At 36.0% G+C, this 24,223-nt stretch overlaps 3 protein-coding genes across 5 annotated transcripts; all 3 read right to left on the bottom strand.

Moving 5' to 3' along the window:
• Window positions 1-7,754, bottom strand: LOC101248725 (F-box/LRR-repeat protein 10). 3 transcript variants are annotated; one of them, XM_019211946.2, is made up of 5 exons: window positions 7,624-7,754; window positions 6,813-7,023; window positions 6,527-6,732; window positions 6,237-6,330; window positions 1-1,735 (listed from the first exon to the last, which is right to left on the bottom strand). In XM_019211946.2, exons 2-5 carry the CDS (start codon window positions 6,999-7,001, stop codon window positions 296-298), a joined length of 1,929 nt encoding a protein of 642 aa, XP_019067491.2. In that variant the 5' UTR covers window positions 7,002-7,023; window positions 7,624-7,754; the 3' UTR covers window positions 1-295. The 3 variants fall into 3 exon arrangements, with proteins under 3 accessions (XP_019067491.2, XP_019067492.1, XP_019067493.1); XM_019211947.3 differs by lacking the exon at window positions 7,624-7,754 and adding an exon at window positions 3,916-4,118; XM_019211948.3 differs by lacking the exons at window positions 6,237-6,330; window positions 6,813-7,023; window positions 7,624-7,754 and having other exon boundaries at window positions 6,527-6,703.
• Window positions 7,755-8,823: 1,069 nt separating this feature from the next.
• Window positions 8,824-10,288, bottom strand: LOC101249216 (acetylserotonin O-methyltransferase-like). The gene is made up of 3 exons (XM_004231023.5): window positions 9,784-10,288; window positions 9,359-9,711; window positions 8,824-9,278 (listed from the first exon to the last, which is right to left on the bottom strand). Exons 1-3 carry the CDS (start codon window positions 10,199-10,201, stop codon window positions 8,976-8,978), a joined length of 1,074 nt encoding a protein of 357 aa, XP_004231071.1. The 5' UTR covers window positions 10,202-10,288; the 3' UTR covers window positions 8,824-8,975.
• Window positions 10,289-11,837: 1,549 nt separating this feature from the next.
• On the bottom strand, window positions 11,838-22,590 carry LOC101256927 (transcriptional elongation regulator MINIYO). The gene is made up of 10 exons (XM_004231410.5): window positions 22,170-22,590; window positions 20,674-21,664; window positions 19,270-19,388; window positions 18,969-19,153; window positions 17,563-17,668; window positions 17,228-17,485; window positions 16,893-17,081; window positions 14,586-16,790; window positions 13,259-13,468; window positions 11,838-12,263 (listed from the first exon to the last, which is right to left on the bottom strand). The coding sequence occupies exons 1-10, from the start codon at window positions 22,371-22,373 to the stop codon at window positions 12,060-12,062; spliced, it is 4,671 nt and encodes a 1,556-aa protein (XP_004231458.1). The 5' UTR covers window positions 22,374-22,590; the 3' UTR covers window positions 11,838-12,059.
• Between the last annotated feature and the right edge of the window lie 1,633 nt (window positions 22,591-24,223).

Below are 24,223 nucleotides of genomic sequence, written 5' to 3' on the forward strand. Positions count from 1 at the left end.
TTCAGCTAAATCCCACATCAAAGCTTTTATTTGAACAATTGAACCAACCATTCGAACTGATATACACCAACAAACACATTCAGCATGTAAAACTGATTGTTACAAGGGTAGCCCAAGCCATATACATAACAGGCAAATTATGGCAACCTATAAAACACTCAGGAATCACGATTTGCCATACAATATTACAACAGTAAAGCTAAGTAGGGATGAAAATCATAACAATTTATACAAAACTAGAACACAGTTAGATTTATAACACATTTATATAAATAAGTTGCCATCTTACAGTCATTCACTCTGCGTTGTTTTCTGCTTCTTGAATGTCTTCATCATCTCCCTCATTTTCTCCTTCAAGCCATTGTTCCAACTCATCAACTTCATCATAGTCATGCATATAGAGATCATCTGAATTATCCCATTGGCCAGTCATTCCCAGCTCCTCCCCATGAAAAGCTATATGCAGAAACGGTCTATTCCTGGATAAAGTGTCCAGCACATCCCTGCTGACACTACTAGATACTCCTAACCATCTCAATCTCGGGAAATAAGGTTTCTTTAACCATTGGAATGAAAGCTGAGTTATACCTCCACAATTATAAAGATCCAACAGCCGTAAACTGCTCCCATACCATCCTTCTTCATCAACCTTCATTGATGCTAACACCATAATTGAAGTATCACTTATCAACGGACATTGACGCATTCTAAGCTCAAGTAGTGGAATACGTCTTTTTGCAAGCAAAAGTATACCAGCATCAGACAGGTTTGGAATGTTTGACAAGTCCAATTCTCTCAATTCACAATTAGAAGATTCATCAAAGAGAAAGGAAATACAATTGTCAGTTAGTCTCTTGCACCCTCGTATGGACAATGATACCAGTGAACGCATTGCTCCTTTTGATAAATGGGACAATCCCATATCACTAATATCAGAACCATCTATCAGTAAAGCCTTCAATTCAGAAAGGTTGCTTATGGTTTGAAGGGCTTCATCTCCAATATTCCTACAGTCCCTCAAGTCAAGAACACTAAGATTTCCATTGGAAACCAATCGTGCAACGCCATGGTTTGTTAATAGATTACACCACCTTAAACTGACATGTGTCAAAGTAAGTGAAGTTGCAGCAATGTCATGAAATACAAGATCAGTCAAGTGGGGTCCATGATAGATCCTCAGCTTGAAAATTTTCGAACATGAATGCAAAATTGTTCTAAAACCTGTGTCTGTAACCTGACAAAACCCACCAAGACAAATACTTTCCATGTCAGAGCATCTATCAGCCATAAGAAGAATACCGAGATCATTAACTCGCTTGAAGTAAGCTGGGAAAATCTCTTGACTTCTCACCAACGACAAATGTTTCAATCTCCCGTGCAGATTAATTTGTTGTATACCTGCATTGGTAAGATCAAATGCCAACCTTGGTTCCATAATAGGCGAGTCTCGAAGGTCCAAATGTGTCAAACAGTTGATATTGTTAGTTATTGTGCTGATCATGGTGTCTGTAATATAATCCACTGAAAGGCATAACTTCTGTACTCCTGGTAATATGGATGGCCGAATATGCTCAATTGACTGATAAGGTAGCACAGGCGGGCTAAGCAATTCTGTCACCATTACCGAAGAAATGTAGCCCATTTCAAGAGATACCAGTGTCGCAGGGGCTATAGACCAAACACGAGCAAAATTGTGCCGCAAAAACATTGAGACATCAAACATCAGGATCAGTGTCTACAAAGCAAAAGAAGACAGTTAGCACAAACTGAATCATTAGAAGCATAACAGGAACTGCAATAACCTCCGACCTCCTAATTCTTCCATCCTAATTGCAAGAAGAGGTGGGTGGTAATCAAAGACCAGTTGATGAAAATAAAGGATGGTTCAGGGAACTTTTGCCATATGCTTTCTGTGTGAGTACTTTCAAGTATCAGTTTTTTATTTGTTGTTTGAACTTGTAAATTTGCTGAAAGCTATTTAGAAACAGAAAGAATGCATGCACCACTCCCACTCAAATCTCTACAAATAAGCCAATGTTCAAAACTGCACGACTTCCATATAAACCAAAAATCAGAACACATATTTTGATTAGTTAACAGGGAAATAGATCCGAAACAAGAAGTGTTGTGATGAAGGAAATAAGGAGCATAGCGGATCAACTTACAACATAGAGATTTCAATGGTGATGGTAGGCTGGAGTTCCAAAGAGAAAGGGACCGAATCATTGATAAAATAATTGGCAACGAAATGGATATGGAGTTGCTCTTCAGTTTCGGAGAAATATGTGGTTAAACAGATTTATGAAGGGATCTCATTATATCAACGCGTAAGCCCGAGATTCATCAAAATCAGTGGTAATCCTAGAAAACAACCTAGGTAACATTTCCAATATGAATCATTTTGAAGCTTATGTTATCTAAAAGGTCTAGCAAAATTATCAATCACAAAGCTGCCAATAAGTTCACCATTTTCTGTTTATGGAGGAACAGAAAACAAAAGAGCCATGCTACTCTATATAAACTTACCAGTTTATGTGTACCACCCGCAAGGTTTTGGCAAGTGGGAGAGTTAAAATTCCAAAAACTAAAATAATGTAACTGCAATTAATTTGTGGTGCCTAAGAAGACAAAGCTAGTATCTGCGCCAGTTTGTACGCGCCTTGAGCCCTCGACTAATTCCACAGGGTATGTGCTAACCCCCACAGAGGTGCGGAGCAATTCTGTTCAGCAAGGCTGGCTAGACTGAGACAGATTGGAAGAAATCACCTAGCATTTTTTCCACCGCTGTGATTTGAACTTGAAATCTCATGATTCCCAACCTACTTCATTAACCACCAGGCCACACCATTGGGTGAAAAAAAATGTAGTTATGTGAGTTGTGAGATACTTATTTCCCTAAATACAGTGGAACAGCGGGTGATGAAAGAGGCCAGTGGAACAAAAGAATAACTCCTCCTTTCCAATGTATACATAGTTGAGGTACAGAGTTATTTTGCAAAGGTTAAAAATGAGCAGTCTTCACAAAGTCCCACAATATCTACCACTTATTATTTTTTATCAGGATCTACTACTCTTTATTTTTTATCAGGATCTACCATTCTATATTAAAAAGCAAATCTATAATTGATAATTTTTTTGTTCCATTTTAGCAGTGCTGAGAAAGGCGATCGCCTCGTCGCCAATGGCAAGAGGCGAGGCGAAGCGACCCTTCATCGCCTTTTAGCTTTGCGGTGAGGCGACTCTTCAAAAGGAGACGCCATGACGACAAAAGGCTAGAGGCAAGAGGCAAGAAAGGCTAGAAAGGCGTCACCTTTTGTATTTTCTTTAAAAAAAAGGCGACCAATTTAGGGTTTTAAAAATTAAAAGGTAATTTTAGGATTTTCGACTAACTCCTCTGGCAACTAGACAGGCTTTTCCGGTGACTCCCGTCTAACCAATACATATTCTTCTTTTCTTCTTCAGACTTGAGTCATTTCTACCTTTGTTTTGACTTTTGTTCTTTTTTTTTCTCATTCAAGTTCTAGACTTTCAGTATGTACTATCTATTTTTAGTTTTTGAATTGAAAAAATTGCTAAATTGTTTGATTATTTACATATGCAATTAAATATTTTAATTTTTTGGTATTAAATGGTGCCGCATCAAAAGGCGAGCACGTCGCGCGAGGCAGAGCCTTGCCGCCTTTTATCGCCTTTCGCCATCCAAAACACTACATTTTAGTGACACTTCTGTTTTTGTCAAATTCTTGATGATGAAACCAAGCATACAAATATCAAACTTAAGCATGGTTGGATGTTAAATAAGGTATTGAACATAGTTGAGAATAATATCAAACTATGTAAGAGATGTAACACACTATGAATTTATCTATCAAATAAGATCATAAAAACTTCTTCATATGCCAACTTTTCACCAACCTCCAGTACTTGGGGTGGAATCACACGTGAAGGGTTGTGTGCACATACTGTGAGAGGAAGACGATGAAGCAGACATGCAATAGGAACAATGTAGATCTAACTCCACCAACTTGAAATAGGAACAATGTTTTGCGAAGCGAGAAGCTGAAAAAAGCGACGAGGGCTTGCTTCACAGAATCGAGAAACGTGAAGCGAAGCGCGCGCTTTTTTTTAAAAAAAGCGACATTTAGTAAAAAAATAAAAAAATATTAAATAACTAAATATAGTCTTAGATTAAAAGAAAATAGATAGTCAATAATACACATAAGTCATAACATATAAAGCAAACAATCAAAAACATAATTAAATCACAAAGATTCATACTCCTATTCTTCAACAAGATCCTCAAACTCTTCAAGTGCCATAACCAAGGGTTCTACTTGGTCATCATCTTCTTCATCATCAGAAGTGTCAAAAAATAAAAAGAGTTGCTAGCATACACACTGATCAGAAAATACAAAACGAAAAAAAAAAGAAAAAGAATTGAAAAAAGCAGAGGAGGCAGTCAGTAATTGTGAACAGAAACAGAGCAGATCGCAGTAGAGATGAAGAGAAGAAGAGAAGAAGAAGAAAAAACTACAGCAGTCGCATCGTGAAGAGACAAGAAACTCACAGAGATGAAGCAAAGGCGAAGATTGTATATTTCAGGAGAAAAGAAACTCACATATATGAACTAATAAACATCGGCTAAAACTAACCTGCAGTCGCGGTCGAGGTGTGAAGAGAGACGCAGTCTCAATCGCAGTCGTGAATTGAGAAGAAGCGAAAGAAGAGTCTTGAAAGAAAAATTAAGTTATATTGTATATTTCAGATTTTCTTGTTAAAAAAAACCTAATATTTTTTTTAAAAAACCCTAATTGTCGCTTTTTTTATAAAAAGCGCGCTTTATTGTGCTTTTGCCTTAGTGTCGCTTCTCGCTTCTTTATCTAGAAGCGAGCGCCTTTTTCAAATCGCATCGCCTCAGGAGAAAGAAGCGCACTAGTGTTGCCTCGCTTTGAAGCACGCTTTGCGCTTTTCACAACACTAAATAGGAATCAGAGTCAGTCAGACATACAATATTTAAAACTCTTTGATTTTGACATTTTCTATTCTATGACGCTCCATGTGCAAATGTTTAGTCAAAGATGTGGACCACTTTCTCCTACATTGTCAAGTGGAACTAGTTTACACTGCGATTTTGAGATGCTTCGAGCTGCAATGGATTATGTCAGGAACAAGGAAGGAGGCACTCTCCAGTTGGGCATTTAGAAGAAGGAAGGCCTGAGCATATGGGTGATGTTAAGAGTCTTACAATGGTTGAACAATTGGTTGCAAGTATGGTTACCTGGTCTACCACAATCCTCACCTCATGAGCTAACTTTTGGATTGAGTTAGGCTCGTGATTCATTTTCTTTGCACTTCCTTTCCTTTTTTAAAGTCCATGCTCAATTAAACATTGTCAATATAATGAAGAATGTAGTCCAAATGTATTCATAAATAAAAAGTGTAGAGGACTAGCATTGTCACGTGATAATTTATTTGATTAATTTGATATCCTATTTTCTCCAAATTACAAGCATACACATTGTCTGATTGTCATCTGAGCAAATTTGGCAATAAGCCAATAACTTCATTTAATAAATCTAGGGGAGCGACCTAGCTGTTAAAAATTGCTAGACCCATCTACTAAATTATTAAAAATATTATGATCTACTCCCACTATCCCTCGAGAAAAAAGTTAGGCAGAAGTACGAAATGCTTCAGTCTTTCTTAAAACCTAAAGAAAGAAAGAAAAAACAAAAGAAATCTCAAAATTTCAATAGTGAATCGTTGGACTGATTCCCCACCCCCCTAACCTTTTCTGATCTAGCAAATTACTATTATGAAATTGGATAAGGTATGTTCACCATTGGTTACTATTAGGCATTAGCACAAACTATGTCAAGTGAGAGAACTACAACAGAGAAACTCATCCAGAATCCACCCTGGCATAAAGGCTGTGATAGAAACCGTGGAAGGGAAGAACCTTGGCAAAAACGGAATATTTTCTTTAGGACGTTACACCATCGATATTTCCCATCGAAGTTAAGAGTTACAGTAGTACCACTTCAAATGCTATGCTTGGGTTCAATTTTTTTCATTTGCTTGATAGGCTGTTCAAACAATATCTTAGCTATAATGTTTTTCAATTAAAAAAGAATGCTGATTAACCCATTTATTAATATCGTGAGGTAATTGCTCAGCCTATTTATCATCCTAATAACTTAAAATCTTTATTATGCCACACTTTCAAGAAGCCTTACTTCCAGCTGAGTGCATCCGCCAAATAAGACCTCTAGATCAGATACATCGATTGATCTGCCTCTCTTCTCCGCCAAAGAGCTCAAATAAAGAAACCTGAGGAGCAAAATTGAAGATAACAAACAAGCTAATGACCAACTGAACAAATCATCAAATGAGTTTTCAGTTTTTCTTTCTTTTATTCTCATTATTCATTATATAAGCTCAAAGTAGACTCCATTTTATTTCACAATAAAGAGAAACCAAGAAAAACTCATACATGGATTTAGGAAGAGAAAATAAAAAAGCTAACCTGAGGTCTTTACAGTAGTGGCCGACCTGAGAGAGAAGTCTTCCACTGAAATCAGCGCAGTTATGAAGGCAAAGCTCTTGTAAATTCCGCTGAAGAAGACAATCAAGGGATGAATCATCAAGTCGCATGCAATCTACCTTCAAGCTACGAAGGTAAGGATTGGGAGGTAGCAACGGCCTTATATATTCAGCAGGTGGAGCAACATCCTTATAAGGAAACACAAAGTAAGAAAACCAGAATTGATGCTAAGTCATGTACAAGAACATTAGAAATGAAATAGACTTACAAGGAGATGAAAACTAGGAATGAAGCAAAGCATGTGTGAGGCACATGAATGAAAGGCCTTGCAAGTGCATGCCAGGGAACGAATGGAAGCTATGTCCAGCTTTGTCATCACAGTGGCCAATAGTGCTGATGGAAGAAGGTCAAGGCTCATGGGCTTGTGTGCGCCAGAATCTGAAGAAGACTTGGCCATTTTTCCTCTTTGCCAAACAGAACTCCGACAAGGCAACAAATTGAGTTAATGTGCAGATGAGATGTAAGTTGTGGGTAAGGGGTCGAAACAGGAAAATGTCAATTGCTCTAATCACTTAGTTGTTAGCAATGGAAAGAGGATATCAGATGCTCTTTCTCCGGACAAACAAAAGCAACATTATTTGTTTCATTTGCTAGACGAAAATGCATAAAATCTACATAGAAATAATTATATATATTGTAACCTCTGCTTCTATCAAATTTCAAAAGAAGAAGAGTCCATTTCTCACCAAAATAACTTCACCTTTTCTGATAAATAGAAAATCACCCTGAACAAACATACTCACCTGATATTCAAAAAGTCAACCAACAGGATTATCTTAGTTCGATGATTCTACAACTGTTAACATGCAGATTCTAATTCTAAATTTTCAACAAGATCGACTGAACCCTAATCTCTAATACACACAAAAGACCATCGCAAGTTAAGAATTAGAAGTTATTCAGTTGGAAATACACCTAGGATTTACAATCTGGTGGGAGATAGAAAGCACGAAAGAGGCAGAGAAGCAAAAAATATAAAATTCACCGGAAAAGATAGATTAGATAGAGAAAATTGGCACCGAATTGTATGGGTGCGTGTTGGGGCGTGGAGTTCGAGGCGCCGGTGGAGTCGGAGATGAGTGAGGCAATTGATGCAAATGGAACTTGCCACAAGTGACAACCTTAACTTGTAAAATTTTGCACAATTTTTAACTTAAAATTAATGCTATTTAGGATCTAATTTTATCAAGGAAAAATCATTTTGGCCGTCTTTTTGAATATTTTCACTTTTCATTTTAATATATTTTAATTTAAAAAACGAATAATAATAATAATTTATTTTAAAATAAAAATAATATTAAAGATTTTTTAAATTATTGACCAAATTTTCTGATTATTTAACATTATCTTTTAATTAATATTACAAACTCTTTATTAATTTTTAAATTTGACTATTATATATTTTTAATCTTAGAATAATACATTGATATCTTGAATTGTCAATATGTGAAAATAATTATTTTAATATACATTATAATTAAATAGAAAAGTACATATGTCATTTCATTTTATTTTTCAATTAAATTACATTCTTTATTCACTAAATTAAATAACGGTGTGAAGCACGATGCACTTACTAGTTATTCTAATCACTTGAATGAGTTTTATTTGTTGAACCATTCATAGTATAATAGATAATTTTTGTAGCGAATAATATAAGCTAATAACTCATAAATTATAATAAGTGATATTTTAATTAAAACACTAAATCTCTAGGTGCAATAATATGCTTATTTGCAATAAATTTTAAACATATGAAAAATAAATAAATTACACAAATAAAATTTGAAGAAATATAATTTTATTGATCTAAATAGATTGCGAGTATAAATTTATTTCTCCCTTGATTCTACTCTCTAAAATTTAGTAATTATACAATATTATTTATTGTCCAATCAATTACATATAAATAACTATTAATCAATATTAAAGACAAAATATACTATTAAATTGGGAGAGGGTAGTTTTATAAGGTATTGAATAAATTTTGCAAATACTCAATATCCTTGGTAACTGAAAGAATAAATGCATGTTTAAGGTTTACCTATACATTTTTATTTTGTTTCATTAGTAAATGACGTATAAGATCCTTATTGTACTCTTTTTTTTTTTTTTTTTTTTACATATTTGTTAAGTGTTTTGATTAAATCTCAAATATCAAATAGTTAAAGAAAAGGAAAATGATTTCAAATAATTACATTGACAAGCAGTAGAATAGATACTATAACATACTTAATATTATAATCTCACATTTAATACTGATTTATTATTTTTATTTTATTGAATACAAGCATAACATAATGATAGCCGCTTTGCTATGGATAGTCTTGGGACGTTTTTTAATTTTTCTTAAAAGAAATAGAAGAGCAAGTCAAGGATAAGCCAGAATAAGAGGTTCAATAGCAGAAGTTTGCAGAATAGAGTGGCTACTGAATCCAGCTGCACTCAGAATATGATCCCATTCTTTTGCACTTCTCTCTTTCCCATTAGTTGTGTGAGCCATCATTATCATATCTAACATCAGACCAACATCCTTTAGGTTTTTTCCTTTGCCTATTTTTTCATCAATAACTGCCTCCACAATGATCACTTTTCCTGTGTCTTTTGGAATTGCCTCTATGCACTTTTTCAAGATTTGAATGCATTCATCATCACCCCAATCATGTAAAACCGACTAATATTCACCAAGAAAAAAATATAAGTTAGCTAGTAGTAATTTTATCAGCTTATAATTAAGATAAATAATCAACGTACCATGAGGAAAACAGCATGAGCTTTGGGAACAGAATGAAACATATCGCCTTCAACATGTACAACACCATGACAAGGAGGAGCAACAGACACAACATGAGGGAGATCAAAGTTGATCCCGTTTATCCATGGAAATGCCTTCACCAACATACCAACAGTTGTTCCGTTACCTCCACCAACATCCACCAATGATTCTATCCCTTTGAATATCTCCGCACAATTATTGATAATCGCATGCATTGTCACCCTCGCATGACATGCCAGTGCGTCGTTGATCAGTTTGCTATGCTCCGGATTGATTTTTGCATACTCCCACAAGTCCTTTCCGTGAGCCGCACAGAATGCTCCACCATTTTCTGTTTCAGATACAATATATATATATATATAGTTAAATCAAATTAAAAATCGTGATCACACAATGTACGTACCCTTTGACAAAACGCGGGCACTGAGATAGTGCCATGGGGCAAGCATAACTGGGCTACTTTCAAGTAAGACAAGTGCAGCCATGCTATTTTCTCCATCTCTTTTAAGCAGACGAGAAACAGGTGTTTGTACATAACCCATTTCGCCATTTCCAGTAATTGACACCAATTTGAATATTCCCCTGTTTATCAAGAACCTGAGGATCCGATGCAGGGAAGAAGCAGAGCAGCCTAGTGCAGAGGACAATTGGCTTAAGGGAACAGGTTCTTGATGGTTTTCCAAGAAATCAGAAATCCCCAATTCAATAGCACATTTGGCGACAGCCATTTCAGCGAAACCAGATATGCATCTCCATATATCCGCTTGAACTTCTTCCTCTCCGGATCCTATATGGTTTAATCCATTTATTTCTTTCGCCATATTGTAAAAGATTTTGGTGTAACATAAATAAGTGATTTTAGCTATTTATAGAATTACAACTTCAAAACTAGGATCTGTCCATGTCAACTAATGCTTTCCGTGCAAAATCATAGATTTTAGTGTCATTTTTTTTAATAAACATGTGTTAACCTATTTTCATAGAATGAGATCATAATTGGATGCTAAAAATTTAAATCTATTTCTTTCTAAATTCCAGGTAATTTGGTTATTTGTAATATTTTTGACGCTTTAATTGATTTTTTTTTTTTACTTTCATCTTTAAAAAAGATTCAAGTCTTTTCCGTTGGAAATTTCTAAAGATAATTTGACATGGTAAGTATTCTATTTTTGGGAAAATACGTATATAAGCAAATATATATTAGTTATGTACTTAACATAGCTATCGTTTGCCTTAATTATAATTCGCAATCTACTTTTAGTTATATTTACGACGCTCAACTTTTTAATTTTATATAGTTCACACGGTTGTATAATTTAAAATTTGTATGATATAATTTGTATAATTGTTTACACTTCTTTTGTTTGTAATATAATGAATTTATACAAAATAACTTAATGCAAATTTACGAATTATACAAACGAAACAGTTTAAATTGTAGCTACAACCCATAAATATGTAAACTATAACAATGAAACATAATTGAGTTTAAATAATGGCTATTTGTGAAAGTTTCTCATTATTTTTTTATAAGCGCCTTTTTATATCATTAAACCAAATGTGCATATTAAAAAGTAGTGCCCAATGATATCACATATAGTCAATGGGTTGCTTTAATACAAAATATGCATAACTATATATATATATATGAGAGAGAATAAAAGTTCTATCTGTATAAATAAGTATTAATTTTAAACTTATAACTTTTAAAATTCAATGATAAAAACCTAAAGATCAAATAGGCCTACATTTGAGTTTAATTTCAAGTTCATTGGCAGAGAATAGTTGTTTTTAGCCTTGAGATCGAACTTTTGAATTGCAAGAATAGCAAGCAAACAAACTTCTATAACCGTTTAGTTCCCTATCTTTACACAAATAACAGGTCTGGTGGTTCTAGTTTAGTCTAATTATGCATATATATTATAGGATCCATCAAACTATTTTTCATATGCAACTTAAATTTTTAATTTGTTTCTGGTGTGCATTACATGTTCAATAATTTATTCTCCATTATCGAGGCAACCTCAGCAACAGATTGGCCCAACCTCAACTAACATATTTTGTCTCCTTCCAACTGATGACATTTATTTACTACTGGACAATATTGCAAAAGATTCAGTGGTTGAATTTGGAAATGGATTGATGGAGACATTAATGTCGTGAATTATGGTATGCTTGTAAAATCAAGAAGACAATACATAATCAAGATGATAATCTTACTTTCATTATCTTACTTTCATTTGGTACGTTTTTATTTTTGAAAAAGTATATTCTTTGCTTCTAAAAAGCCAAAAACTTTTCATATTCAATCACACATGATAGGATGCCAACGAGGAGTTATCGACAAGTATGTCAAATTGCTATATTGTACAGTCACATACCCTATAATTTCAACCAACAGAAAAAAAAAATCAATCACTACCATGAAGATACAGATAATAACAGCCAGATGAAGCATTTAAAGAAAAAAGAAGGAAATATTTATCTAGAAAATTAACCAGATATCAGGAAGAAGTAGAACACATAAAGAGAGGCAAAACGCTCGACCAGGACTTTACCAAGCTTAATGCGCCTTTTACAGCAGTGAGATAAGTTAGATGTACAAAACTTCCTTTTGTAAAAATACTTAATAGATCAATATATACATATCTGGTATAAGATCCCACCATGTAGAAAATTTTAGCTCTCTACATGCTGTTTCCTAGTAATCACAGAGTTGAGCTTCTCGACCTCATTCAACAATGAGGAATTTCCTTCACATGCTTCTTTCAAAATCTGTAATCTATTCACCACATTACAACTTTGAAGGGGCATACATCCCTTATGGAATGGTTCAGGTCTGGTATCTGGCCTTTGGTACTCGAGTAAGTTAATAAAAAGGACCTGTAATTAGATAAAAGCAAGTACAAATGTGAATTCAAATTAGAATTACAGAACAAGCCACAAAACTTCCAGATAATATTTTGCTGGGGACTTAAAAGTGCAAACTTTAAAAAGATCCAACATTTTTAAGTGCATGCTTGCAGGACCAGTTTTGTTAATTTGTGGCAAACTTAGACGACTAAAACTAGATACTTAAAAGACTTTTTTGGACCAACCCTTCAAACATAAGGGACCATTTTTGTCATTTTCTCTCTGAGATACTGTCAACTGTTTTCTCAACCTACCAGATTAAATAACTGAGTCATGGAGAGAACAAACATGGCAATAAAATTGCCCAATCTCATAATCAGTTGCCCTACTTCATTGTTAATGTGAATAACAACAAATTTCTGAAGGCGCAAATTAAATTGGCAAAGGGGAGCATTGTTAAATGCAAAAAAAGACATGAAAGTGTCGACTTCTTTCTCGGCTTACAGACAAGCTCAATCAAGCAATGGTCAGAAGAACTGAGATTAAGTTTATATACGGAGAAAATCCATGTAATCGAGTTCAGAACCCATTTTAAATTTTGAACCAAATACGAGAGCATTAACGTTTCCAAATCAAGATGAATTAGTATATGCTTAATTTAGATTTCTGGTTTCTAATTCCTAATTATAATGTACGCTTCCATAATGTCTTCTTAATGATTAGTGATATATCCGGCTATATGAATCTGTTAGCAGCGTCCTCTTCAAGATAGAGACCATAAGCCGTAGAGATTAATCTAACTAGTAAATATTTTTTTTTAAAAACTATTGGTTGGCAGGAATTTGCTAAGGCACACGCCTTAGAGCCTTTGACATATTCACTAGTGTGTCATCTAAGCAGCGCAAACTGCAAAACTCACATCCTGCTATATGCATTGGCTCAGACCTTAGATCGCATCTTAAGAAGGGGCCTTTTACAACCAAAAAAAAGGATTCACTAAGCAGTTAAGTAACAAATTTGCTTACCTCATGTTGCTTCTTACGGGAGTAGTCTCGTAACAGAGATTTGACAAGCTTGTTTCGCAAAGGAATCATATTCCCAGAGCAACTCTGGAAAATAAATGATGATAGATGGTGCAAGGCCAAAGTGAACGAAGCAGATCCTCGACGTGCTGCTTTGTCTAGAGCTCCTGAAACCCATGATTTACAGTAAGCTTCCAACATCCTCTCATCATCCTGCATCAAAATATTAATCACCACAAGTAAGCAAAGTATAATTATGTCTTTGTTTACAGAAAAATTAAAAGAGCTTTCCTCAAATCGACTTGGCTAAAAATCGGACAACACAAGCAATCATTCTCTCGATTCACTCTTTCCCAAACAATGTTTTGCAATGCCACAGTTATCATCATATTGCCAATATCCTTTCCTTTTACCTTGTAACTTTTTGTTGTCATACTACCTTGCTCTTAGGCGGCAGTGTCTTGTACAAGGCAGGATACGAACAAGATTAATTATCATTATTTATATATGACATCCTGAACAACTAATACAACAACAAGAAGAAGACGCCCAGGGTCTATTAAGGTTAAGATGTACACAAACCTTACCCCTACCCTTGTCGGATAGAGAGGTTGTTTTGGATAGACCCTCAGCTCAAAAGAAACCAATAAATCTTGTGTTACCATCCACAACAACGACATACCCAATGTACCTCCAGAACATACACGTTATTTTAAAACTGTAACATGGACAGATGCAGCCCCTCCCGTCAAACAGCAATTTTCATTTCCCTTTCCTTTTTCCCGTGTCTTTCTTTCCCATTTTCTTTTTGATTAATAATATGAAGAGCAAGAGGGAGGCAAAGCACAGAGAAGTCTCGGCTATTCTTTTTCCTCCCAAATTCCAATCAAAACATGAAGTGGACAAAAAACATGAAATATATGTCATTTTTAGCAAGTCAATTTAGCTGCACCGCCCTGTAAGCACACTCGTAGACAATGACAGATCTAGACCACTGTCAAACTTAAATATTCTCAAGTGAGTCTTCAAAACCATCAGTAATATCCTCAGAACATTCATCTAAGAGAACACATCAAACTTAATTTAGAACGGTGAGAGGATATTTTTCAACTGGTATTGGATATCCCATTGTTTTTGGATCAAAACGAAATTATATTTTTATCCTTAAACAGAAAATAAATTTTCCAGTATAAAGTTATGGGCGACTTTCCAGAATCCTGGTTTACCCAAAGGAATTCATTTAGCTTTCACTACATTAAAGGTCAACTTAATAATTATGTGATTGTCAAGTGTTAAGTGTATTCACTGATAGTGTTGAAGTAAGCAATACCTCAACAGGTTCAAAATATCCATTAGTTGCAGCAATGCACTTCTCCAAAGGAGGCAAAAGCTCGAGAGCACAAGCGTTAGACAGTGCATTCCATGCAGCAAGCCTTACAGGAGCTTCAACAAATTGATGCAGATAGACTCCTACTTGACGACCAAATATCATGTCACCATAAGAAACAGCAGCAAATTGCTCTACTAGATTGTCAATGAATGTGGAGTAGTTCTCATGTATGTCCGTCTTAAATTTCAGGCTCTTTGCATTAACTTTTTCTTCCCTGTCAAGAAGCTGTCCATAGATATCTTGCAAAGCTTTGTAAAGATCCCTGCTATTGTCCTCCTCAAAAATGCTCATTCCAGAAAGTAAAGTCGCGGACAACGCGTGCAATTTCCATACTATAGGCACATTTCGGACTGGTGTTTGCAACTCAGCAGGAAGGGATGTGGACATCAGTTCAATACCCAAGAGAAAGAAGAGTCCACCTTTTGCAACTTTGAGAAAATCCAGAGACTCATGACTGGTAGAACAAAGAACTGAGAGTGGACTGAGAAACCAATGCAAGGGAAGAGGCAATCTTTGGTGAGCCCACTCAGCCACCAAACATTTAGGTTCTTGGCTGGCAGGGTTTGATTCAGAATTTTCCTCAGGAATGGTGTCCAGTAAGACACTTCTTCTTTTAGAGTTCTTATGGAATGCTTGCTCATTTCCAGCAGCAGATTTACGCTTCTGTTTTACACACAACCATTTCTTCTTAAAGTGAGAAGCTAAGACATCACTCAACAGTAAATAGTCCTCTTCTTGATACACCAACTTGAAAGACTGAAAACCTTGATTAAGATTAAGAAAATGGCGGATACTGAAATCAATGTACTTTAGAGTGGGAACTTGAAACAAGAAATCAAGCAGCTTATCTACAGCAGAACTATCCATTGGCCCCAGCAATAAACATGCTCCCATGACAGAATTTATTTTTTGTATTATAGAGTTCATTCCTTCAGCTGTAAACTGATCTTCCACAGATTCAATGGGAAGCACATCAAGCAAGTAAATGAATAATCGTGCAGCTACTTGTGCTGATAAAATATTTTTAGACCAAAATCCCCCACCAGGGGCACCCCAGCCTACACCAATCCCCGGTGCTGGACCACCTCTACCAAACGTCTCAATTGATTGCATATGACGCCATTCAGAACTATTTGATTCCATTACACTTGTCATCAAACCTCTTAGTTCAGGAAGAGAAGAGTGGAGAATCCCAGCAGCAAGAGCTTTTTCCTCTCTTGTGGAACCCTGGTATGGCAATGAATTGCGAGGTTCATTGTTAGCCAGTAAGATCAGCTTATCAACACACCAAGCAACTCGCAACAATCCCTGAAGGCAACTATTGGATGCTATTGATGTTTCTTGTTGGTTTGTTTTTCTCAAATAACACAACCTCTCAAGGAATGAACTGCTGCCAGAAGCATCATCATGGCTTGTACTACTTATACTTGAAAAACTCATTAGTCCATTTTTCAAAATTGCTAGTCCAATCTTAGGGACAAAGTCTGGCAGCCATGGAAGAGTCCCATGGCACAACTCTGCATTATCTTCTGGGATTACAGCTTCAAGCACTGCAGAAAGCATGTCCATAATTGAAGATATCAACCACAGCAAAGGAGGAACTGCTGAATCTTGCATATCACCATTCAATTTCTCATCATTTTCCCCCTCAAAAAGATGAGATAGGAGTGGTATCTCCTTTATCCTAATAGACTCTAGGGCGGAATCAATCATAGGACCAACCTGGGCCCAACACCAGCTCTCTGCTTCTTTTGTAGTACCCCTGTCCAAATGTTGCATGTGGGAATAAAAAGTTGGCAGTCTTCTAGTTAAAGCACCCAGTACAAGGTATGCTTCCTTGGCAATGGCAGTATATTCGCTGAGGACACTGTTTTCAATCAGCTTCCTAAATGCAGGCACATTCAACCAAATGCATAAGGCAGGAAATAAATCATCAAAGAACGACACACAGTATCCATGTTGCACACAGACCTTCCACAACCGTAACTGTTCAACCAGAAGGGCTGATGAAAACATACGAGCCTCTTTTCCAGACTTTACCCAATGGACAAAAGAAGTATACCGATACAAGTGCCACGTCATCTTTTGAACAATTCCAGTCTTGACGAATTCTAGGCAGTTCTTCTTGTCAAATCGAGCCAAAAGCTGTCACATTAAAGAACAAATTTAAACGTGGCAATGAACTTAAAATTTGGATAAATTATTACAGGCACAAGTGTTTCAAGCATGGATTCTTGACGCGCTTACTTTCAGGAGTGTAACTGACTTGATCTTTGAGGTACTAATCTCCATTTGCTCTTTACTAGTGAATCTGTTGATGATTGTTTCAACCAGCTGTTGACAATTCATAATTGCAGCTGCACATGTTGGCGAATGCCTAGCTATCGCAATTAATATGGAAATCAGGCATTCTTCCAAAGCTGTTGAAGGCTCAGTCTGGCAGAAAAAAGAAGAACATAACATGTCATGCTACAGTACACAACCAGCAGTCATCATTTATGAATCAGAGTTATATATTGGACAAGGTGCTCATAATCACAAGCTAGAATACAAAAGAAGCAGGTCCATCAGAAGAAACATACCTCCAAGAGATACTGAATCCTTTGAAGAATCCCCATCCTAATCAATCCTGCAACTATATCTTGGCCAGCAACAACAACATCATCCTGAATAGTGTGTTCATTTTCATCATTATCCAGATAATCCCGGGCAAAAGGAAGTATGTTGGAAGGCTTTGCGTTGTATTTCCAGAAACAACCATGGAGAAAACCATCTTCGATTTCAGGTCGACTTCTAAAGACAGGAGCAGTGGGTGCCTCCCTCTGAAGAGTTGGTATCCTCTGACAAAACACAGAGGTCAAGAATAAACCATCTCCCAATATACAGCTCATAGAGACAGCAAAATTTATAGTCTTACCTCCACAATTTCAAAAAACTCCTCATTGATCTCAAAGGTAAGAGCACACTGAATGGCTCTAGCACACGCCAGAACTACGGAACTGTGGTTGTCATCCAGATACATCCTACAAGTAAAAAATGCATAACACTTCTTTTGAGTAAGAAAGAATGCAAAACTGCTGTCTCAAAGAAAATTGATCTTGTTCCATGCATAGCAAAGTTCAGCATTTCCAGGAATCCTAATTTAACACGAGAGATACTGAAGTACATTATTTTCAGATTGAAGTGCTGTTATCCAACTAGTCCTGGTCCATATCCTTTAACTATAACGTCGAAATTTCAAATAAGGCAAATGGAATCAATTCTATTTCCTTGAAACAAACCACAATCATTTCGGGTTTCATATTTTATTAAGGGACAGAAACAAAGAGATATGCATGTAGTCTAGTTTACAAACCCAAGGTTTTGACCCAACTACTAAGCTGAGCACTTTCGGTTGCAAAGCAGTAAAGAGATCAGAGTATATCTCAAATTCTTGAGAAGTGATAAGTCGATTAGTCTGCAACATTGAATCTTTCAACCATGACACATGGAGTTCTCAGAACGCTAGACAGATAACTTACCATCAGCTGACCTGTCGACCACCCAATCATTTTAGAGGGGGCTATGCCTAACAAGGCTCATGCAGAAAAAAAAACATTTTTAAGAGGCTAGTTTGATTCTGAGATTCTACTACAAGGCACAGTAGAATCCAGAAAAGGTGAGCGGATGGGATGGGGAGAGGAATCTAGTACTGCAGAAATTGAGATTCTCTACAAAGACGCTCACGAAAAAACAAAAACTGAGATATAATTTTGTCACGTGCAAGTTCCGCAATCAACTATACACTTAATAGTTTTAACCCAACTATCCTCCTTTTCTCAAAAGTACTTCAAGATTTCCACCTATTTCTCCACTAAACTCTTTTTTAGTCGATTTCCAAATAATTTTGAGGAGTAAACAAATTTAATTACCCAAAGGTTTTTCCCTTACACCTAGGGATAAAGTCTGAAACTTCGTTTGATGTTTTTGCCATCTAATGCAGGTAATACCTTTCCCTTCCACAACAACAGCTTCCTTACTTACACTCCAAGTGGAGGCTCAAAAGACACAAGTGAAAGGAAATCTAAAGACAAAGAAGATTGTGGACAAATGGAAGAAAAAATGAATAATTGGCTATGCATGAACATAAATGCAGTATTACTGATGTCTATAACAAACAAACAAAAAAAGCATTACATCTTGAAGGAGAACTATTTTCCGGGGACAAAAAACAGGCATTATCTATAATACTGAAATGACCAAACATGGCACTATCTCATAGACAAACCATTATTTAGCACATCACAAGAGAAGGCCAAGAAAAAACAAAGAGGAAACACTTACCTCAATAATAGGGCAAGCTCAGGTTCTGGGCCTAGTGTAAAAGCCCAAATGGCCTCCCAGTCAGTAAGTCCATCTCTGTCCTCAGATCTTAAGAGACACCCCAGCTGATTCTGCTGAATATTGTGCATTGCTCTATCCAGCACAGATGCAATAAGATGGAACGCAAACGTCCGTTGTCCAGGTACCTGTAGACGACAAGGAGCTCAAAGACTTAAAAAAACACAATTAGACCAGCACGGAATGCAGACACAAAAAAGCATGATACTGAATATCCAAAGAATTCAAAGTTAAATATACTAACCAAACTTCTTGCAAGAGCAACTGCTTCTTTGATGGTGTAACCAGCCGCGCCAGGATCACCTTCAGTTCGCAGATAGTCACGCTCGGAAAGATTTTGCTCAGCATAAGATGATGTATTACCTGCAACAAAATGAGGCATACCCATCAAAATATTTCATTGGTTGAGGCATTCCTAACAAGTGGACAGGCGAGACACGAACACGAGAGGCACTCTACGAACCTATAGGAAGTTGATTTAGAGCATCACCTATTGAGTAGAATAATCAGATATTATGACGTATTATCAACCCACTCGATGACCAGATTGCTAAATGGATATGAGCAAATGAGAGTGGGAGAGTGCTCAGGGAGAAAAAAACCTGCCTAATCTGCAAAGGAAGGTCAGTTTATTTTTTATTTGTTGATACATGTGTAGTTAGGGTACAAATACACAAAGTCAGTTCTCAACTTTGACAGTTGACAAGAGCAACACTATCCTCCATAAAACAAAAACATCAGTCGGAACCTGGCAGGTCAAAAAGAACGGATACCCATCACATTCAACGGGGTCTAAGAAATTAAGATGTGTCGGATCCCACATAAAACCAATCCCAATAAGACTTGTTAACTGAACAACCAATCCCAATAAGACTTGTTAACTGAACAAGATTTCCTGCGGAAAAATATATTTGACAACTTGGCAACTGGCGACCAATGAAAGCAGAAAGAATTGACCTGTAAAAGGAAGTTCCTTTGGAAATTGTCCAGCAGTACGAAGAAACAGCTTATGCCAAAAAATAATTATAAGACACCACTACAACAAAGTTGAAGAGCTCTACTAAGTGGAAAACTTGAAGAGCTACTATCGCTTGGAATTGACCTGTCTTATTTCTATTGGTATATGATAAAGTGATAAATGTGTGCACAAAGTGTATCTTTGAATACACCAGAGAGGTTCAGCACCCTTATCCTTGCTGCAAACTAGAATTATAAAAGGAAATACACATAAGTCATATGAATCAGAACTTATCAGTGGCTGCAACTGAGCAAAACCACATAAATATAACTTATATTAGACATAAGATTGATCTAACTGGTCATCTTAGACTGTTTCGACCAGTTTAAGTACACTGGCCACTAAACTGGTGATTGAGCATACGAATCAGAATTTATCAGTGAATGCAACTGAGCAAATCACAGAAATGTAGCTCATACTAGACATAAGATTGATCTAACTAGGCATTGTTGACTGTTTCGACCAGCTTAAGTACGCCTGCCAGTAAACTCGTGATTTCCACTGTTCGCTAATAATGCTTGGTAAATTTATTTCTTCCTCAGATGAATCATACACTAGAAGGAAAAGATAAGAGAACGAACCTGCACTGGAAAGTAAGAGCTTTGAAGGTATAAACAAATTTAGGCTTACCACTCTTTGAGACATCAAATTCACTCTTCACAATATTGCCATCCAAAGAAAATCTTAATTCACGCACACTCTCAACTCTTTTACTCCAATCATCCCACACACTGGTGCTTGCACTCAAATTTGGAGTATCAACTTTTACATTTTTCAATGTGCCTTGTGAGGTTGCATTGTTCATCTGATCCAGCAAATTACCCTTTTCGCCACTGTGATGAGAACCAGATTTACTAGATTTTCCTCTTTTCAACTTCTCTTGGCCTTTCCTCTTCAGTGCTGCCAACATTGCTGGACTAAATTTTGCCATTAATTCTGACTGAGCTTCAGCAATTTCTTCAGCTGACATTCTCGCTAATTGAGCTTTATTCTCAGCATCAATTTGACTCTCAAGACTGCTGGCATTCTGCCTTCTTTCCACTTCCTGGGAGTCAAAGGTAGCATCAGTTTTGTTTGCATAAATGTTATGCTTTTGTGATTTAACCTGTAAAGTAGGATGCATATCCTCAATTATTTCTTCCTCCTGCTCAGTGATACCATTTCCACATCTCTGCTCTTGTAAGACAGAATGGTAGGCACTCTGTTCCATGCCTCCCTTCTCGATGTTCATTGACATGTCTTCCTCTTGCTCTTGAACCATATACTCATCCTCCATGCTGATATCCTGAGATTTTGCAACATCTTCTACGGATAAAACAGCACCCTTTCCATATTTATCCGGAGTACGTTCATCTAAGTTGCTTTTGTTTCGAGATATTTCTGCAACATCCTTTCGCTCTTTTGATGTTGACATCAACTTGCGAGCACTTTCTTCCCTCTTGGATGGTACAGAACTATTATCACTAGCCACTATCTCCCGCCACCGACTAAAATCCAGCCCTTTATTCTCTTTTCTTTCCATAGGCTTAGCAAAAACTCCGATCTGGTCCATTCCAGTGAAATCTTCCTCCTTATCGTGATTATTGTAACCACGAACGATTCCAACTTTTGGGGTCCAATGCTATACAAATATGCAGATAGATGCACATATTAGTACAAGTAACAAAACTACACCCACATAAACAAAAAGGTTCATGGTTCCTTCTACATATATAACTATCAAAAATGAGTTTTGAACGTGTTCATCAAGATCCTATCCTAACTTCACACTGGATCCATAACATCACAATAGATAACTAAACAGAGAGAAGGTTACTTTAATACTATAATGTGCCAAAACAAAAGCATATTTTTCCATTAATGCATAAGAGTATGTCTAATCTCTCTTGGCTTGGCTATATGGGAGATACCAGATACTCCAGTTGGTAACATGTTTTATGATCGTTAGTACATTACCTTCCATTTTCAATTTCCAACTATCCTATTTCACTTTGAAAGCAAGAATTACTTTTTTTCAATTTTCAATTAGTTGTTGTTGCTGTTCCTGCTAAATAGAAATTACGACTCACCAACTAATGTAATGACAATAACGATTTGTCTCAACTTGAGGAGGAGGAGGGACTTACTGGACCATGAGCGCGGTGACGGGCCACGGGAAAAGGAAGAACAGTAGGACGAGGTGCAGAAGACCAAGTTGTAGGTGGTTTTAACGGTTGTTCTGAAAACCCCTTTTCAACTATGCCGCCCACCAGGTGGGAGGCATCATCTTCATTGATAACAGTTCCAAAAATCTTTTGAGTGGTGCGTTTCTTGGAGTCTACGTTGTTCATTGATACAATCTTGAAAATAACACAGTATTTGATGTTTAATGGAGGAAGTGGGTTTTTTCGGGGTTTAAGCAAGAATGAGAGAAATACGCTACTGCCACCAAAGTAGAGAGAAAAAAGAGAAGCTGAAGGGAGAAAAGGGCGTTTTTTTGCTAATATATAGGGGATAAAATCAACGTTTATGCTTTACAAGGAGTCGAAGGTAACAAATTTAATTTTCGAGGGCTGCTTTAGATTCCGAACAAGTTATTATAAGTATACCAATAACAACAGTAGGGTTGGTTTTTTGAAACAAACCTCTAATTATTTATTTTTAAATTTATTACACCTATTACTAATAGTTATGAGTTTATCATTTTATTTGTATTAATTATGAATTTGATAAATTTAATATTTTCATAAATTTTTATCTTTTTTAAAATAACTAATTTATTTAATATAAAAGTAAAAGTAGACAAGTAAATAAGAATTGAGGGGGAGTATCTCAATTATTATTTTTACGTCTCTCTTGGTCTCGAAAAAAAGGAGAAAATTATAATTTAATTAATATTTTATAATTTGACTTAGTTTATGTTAATTATATATATGTAAAAGATGATTTGGTTAGTAAAAGTATGCCCTAAATCTTATAGATAGATTTATACTATATTAATGTCTTATTACCTCCTGAATTTATTTTATTAATAATTTTTTATCTCTTTTCGGCCTACGTGGCACTGTCTTGTGGACCCAACGCTGGTTGACTTTTTTTTCAAGCTAGTGTCACGTATGTCGAAAAAGGATAAAAAATTACTTATAAAATAAGTTTAGGGATACTAGTATAACTGTTTCTCTTGAATTTCAAGCACAGGTTAAGGGAATATTTGTGCATTTTCTCTTAATTTTACTAAAATTTGAAGTACAACACTTAAATTTTAGCTCAATTATTAAAACCTTAAGTTTGAGTCCCTCAATATTCATGTGACAACCCCCTCGGGATCCACATACTCAGGTATTGTCTCTGCCATGGGCGGCCATTCGCTCTTTTAATCCCCTCTTATTGGCTCGCTGTAACGATTCAAAAAAAAAGAGAATTATGTAAATAAGTATTTAAGGGCATAATTGTCCTTTCACGTTTTAAATGAATAAATAAATAAATAAATAAAACAGATTAGTATTTATTTATTTTAATGTTATTTGACTAATTCTTGAATTAGTCTCCTAATCCAATTAGTCCTCTCTCTCTCACGCTTCTAAACTCCCTCTCTCACGTTCTCCATCTTCCTCACATTATTTCTGCCAAAAATATCAATAATTTTCATGCTTGAAGAACTCACAAAAAAATTTTTAAGCAAAAGAAAAAGTAATCAAAACGTCAAGGCTAAGAGAGGTTCGTCGAGAGAGGTATACTTTGAAGTGAATTGGGAGTGGTTTGGAGGAGTTTTCCGGGCAGCAACATTAAAGTTTGAACATCGATTAAGGTATGAGTTTCTCTCATGGAATTCTTTCTCCAAGAGTACTTTCTTTCGGACGTTTCTTAAACTCTTGAAACTAAGGTTGTTCCCCTTCGTATGTCCTTGTCCTTAGCTCCCTAATGAATTTGTAGGATGGGTATGTTGTGCTGCTAGATTTTTGCATGAATGATGTGTTTAAATTAAATATGAATGTGTTTATGTGCGGGGAATCGCGATAATGATCATCAGAATATGATCGGAAAAAGTTGATGTATGGGTGTGTATAGGGCAGTGTTTTAGGCATTGTTTTGGGGTATATAAGTTGTTTATTTATCATGTATTTTATGTGTGAAATGGGTGTGCAATGCGATGTTTATTTTGATGAAGCATAGTGAAGTGAATGAACCATGAAATCTCCCT

Source organism: Solanum lycopersicum, chromosome 1 (assembly GCF_036512215.1).
Source record: "Solanum lycopersicum chromosome 1, SLM_r2.1".
In the NCBI taxonomy this organism is placed as follows: Eukaryota; Viridiplantae; Streptophyta; class Magnoliopsida; order Solanales; family Solanaceae; genus Solanum; species Solanum lycopersicum.

What these genes read in the sequence shown, in the direction of transcription:
- LOC101248725 (XM_019211946.2), bottom strand. Translation starts at nt 7,001, where the DNA reads ATGGCCAAGTCTTCTTCAGATTCTGGCGCACACAAGCCCATGAGCCTT. An exon ending in CACTACTGTAAAGACCTCAG is followed by an intron (nt 6,331 to 6,526) that starts GTTAGCTTTTTT and finishes TTTGCTCCTCAG; the next exon opens with GTTTCTTTATTTGAGCTCTT. An exon ending in GCGGATGCACTCAGCTGGAA is followed by an intron (nt 1,736 to 6,236) that starts GTAAGGCTTCTT and finishes TTTGCTTTGTAG; the next exon opens with ACACTGATCCTGATGTTTGA.
- LOC101249216 (XM_004231023.5), bottom strand. Translation starts at nt 10,201, where the DNA reads ATGGCGAAAGAAATAAATGGATTAAACCATATAGGATCCGGAGAGGAA. An exon ending in TGCCCGCGTTTTGTCAAAGG is followed by an intron (nt 9,712 to 9,783) that starts GTACGTACATTG and finishes TATCTGAAACAG; the next exon opens with AAAATGGTGGAGCATTCTGT. An exon ending in CTCATGCTGTTTTCCTCATG is followed by an intron (nt 9,279 to 9,358) that starts GTACGTTGATTA and finishes GGTGAATATTAG; the next exon opens with TCGGTTTTACATGATTGGGG.
- LOC101256927 (XM_004231410.5), bottom strand. Translation starts at nt 22,373, where the DNA reads ATGAACAACGTAGACTCCAAGAAACGCACCACTCAAAAGATTTTTGGA. An exon ending in GTCACCGCGCTCATGGTCCA is followed by an intron (nt 21,665 to 22,169) that starts GTAAGTCCCTCC and finishes ATATTTGTATAG; the next exon opens with CATTGGACCCCAAAAGTTGG. An exon ending in GATATTTTGAACCTGTTGAG is followed by an intron (nt 13,469 to 14,585) that starts GTATTGCTTACT and finishes ATTTTGATGCAG; the next exon opens with GATGATGAGAGGATGTTGGA.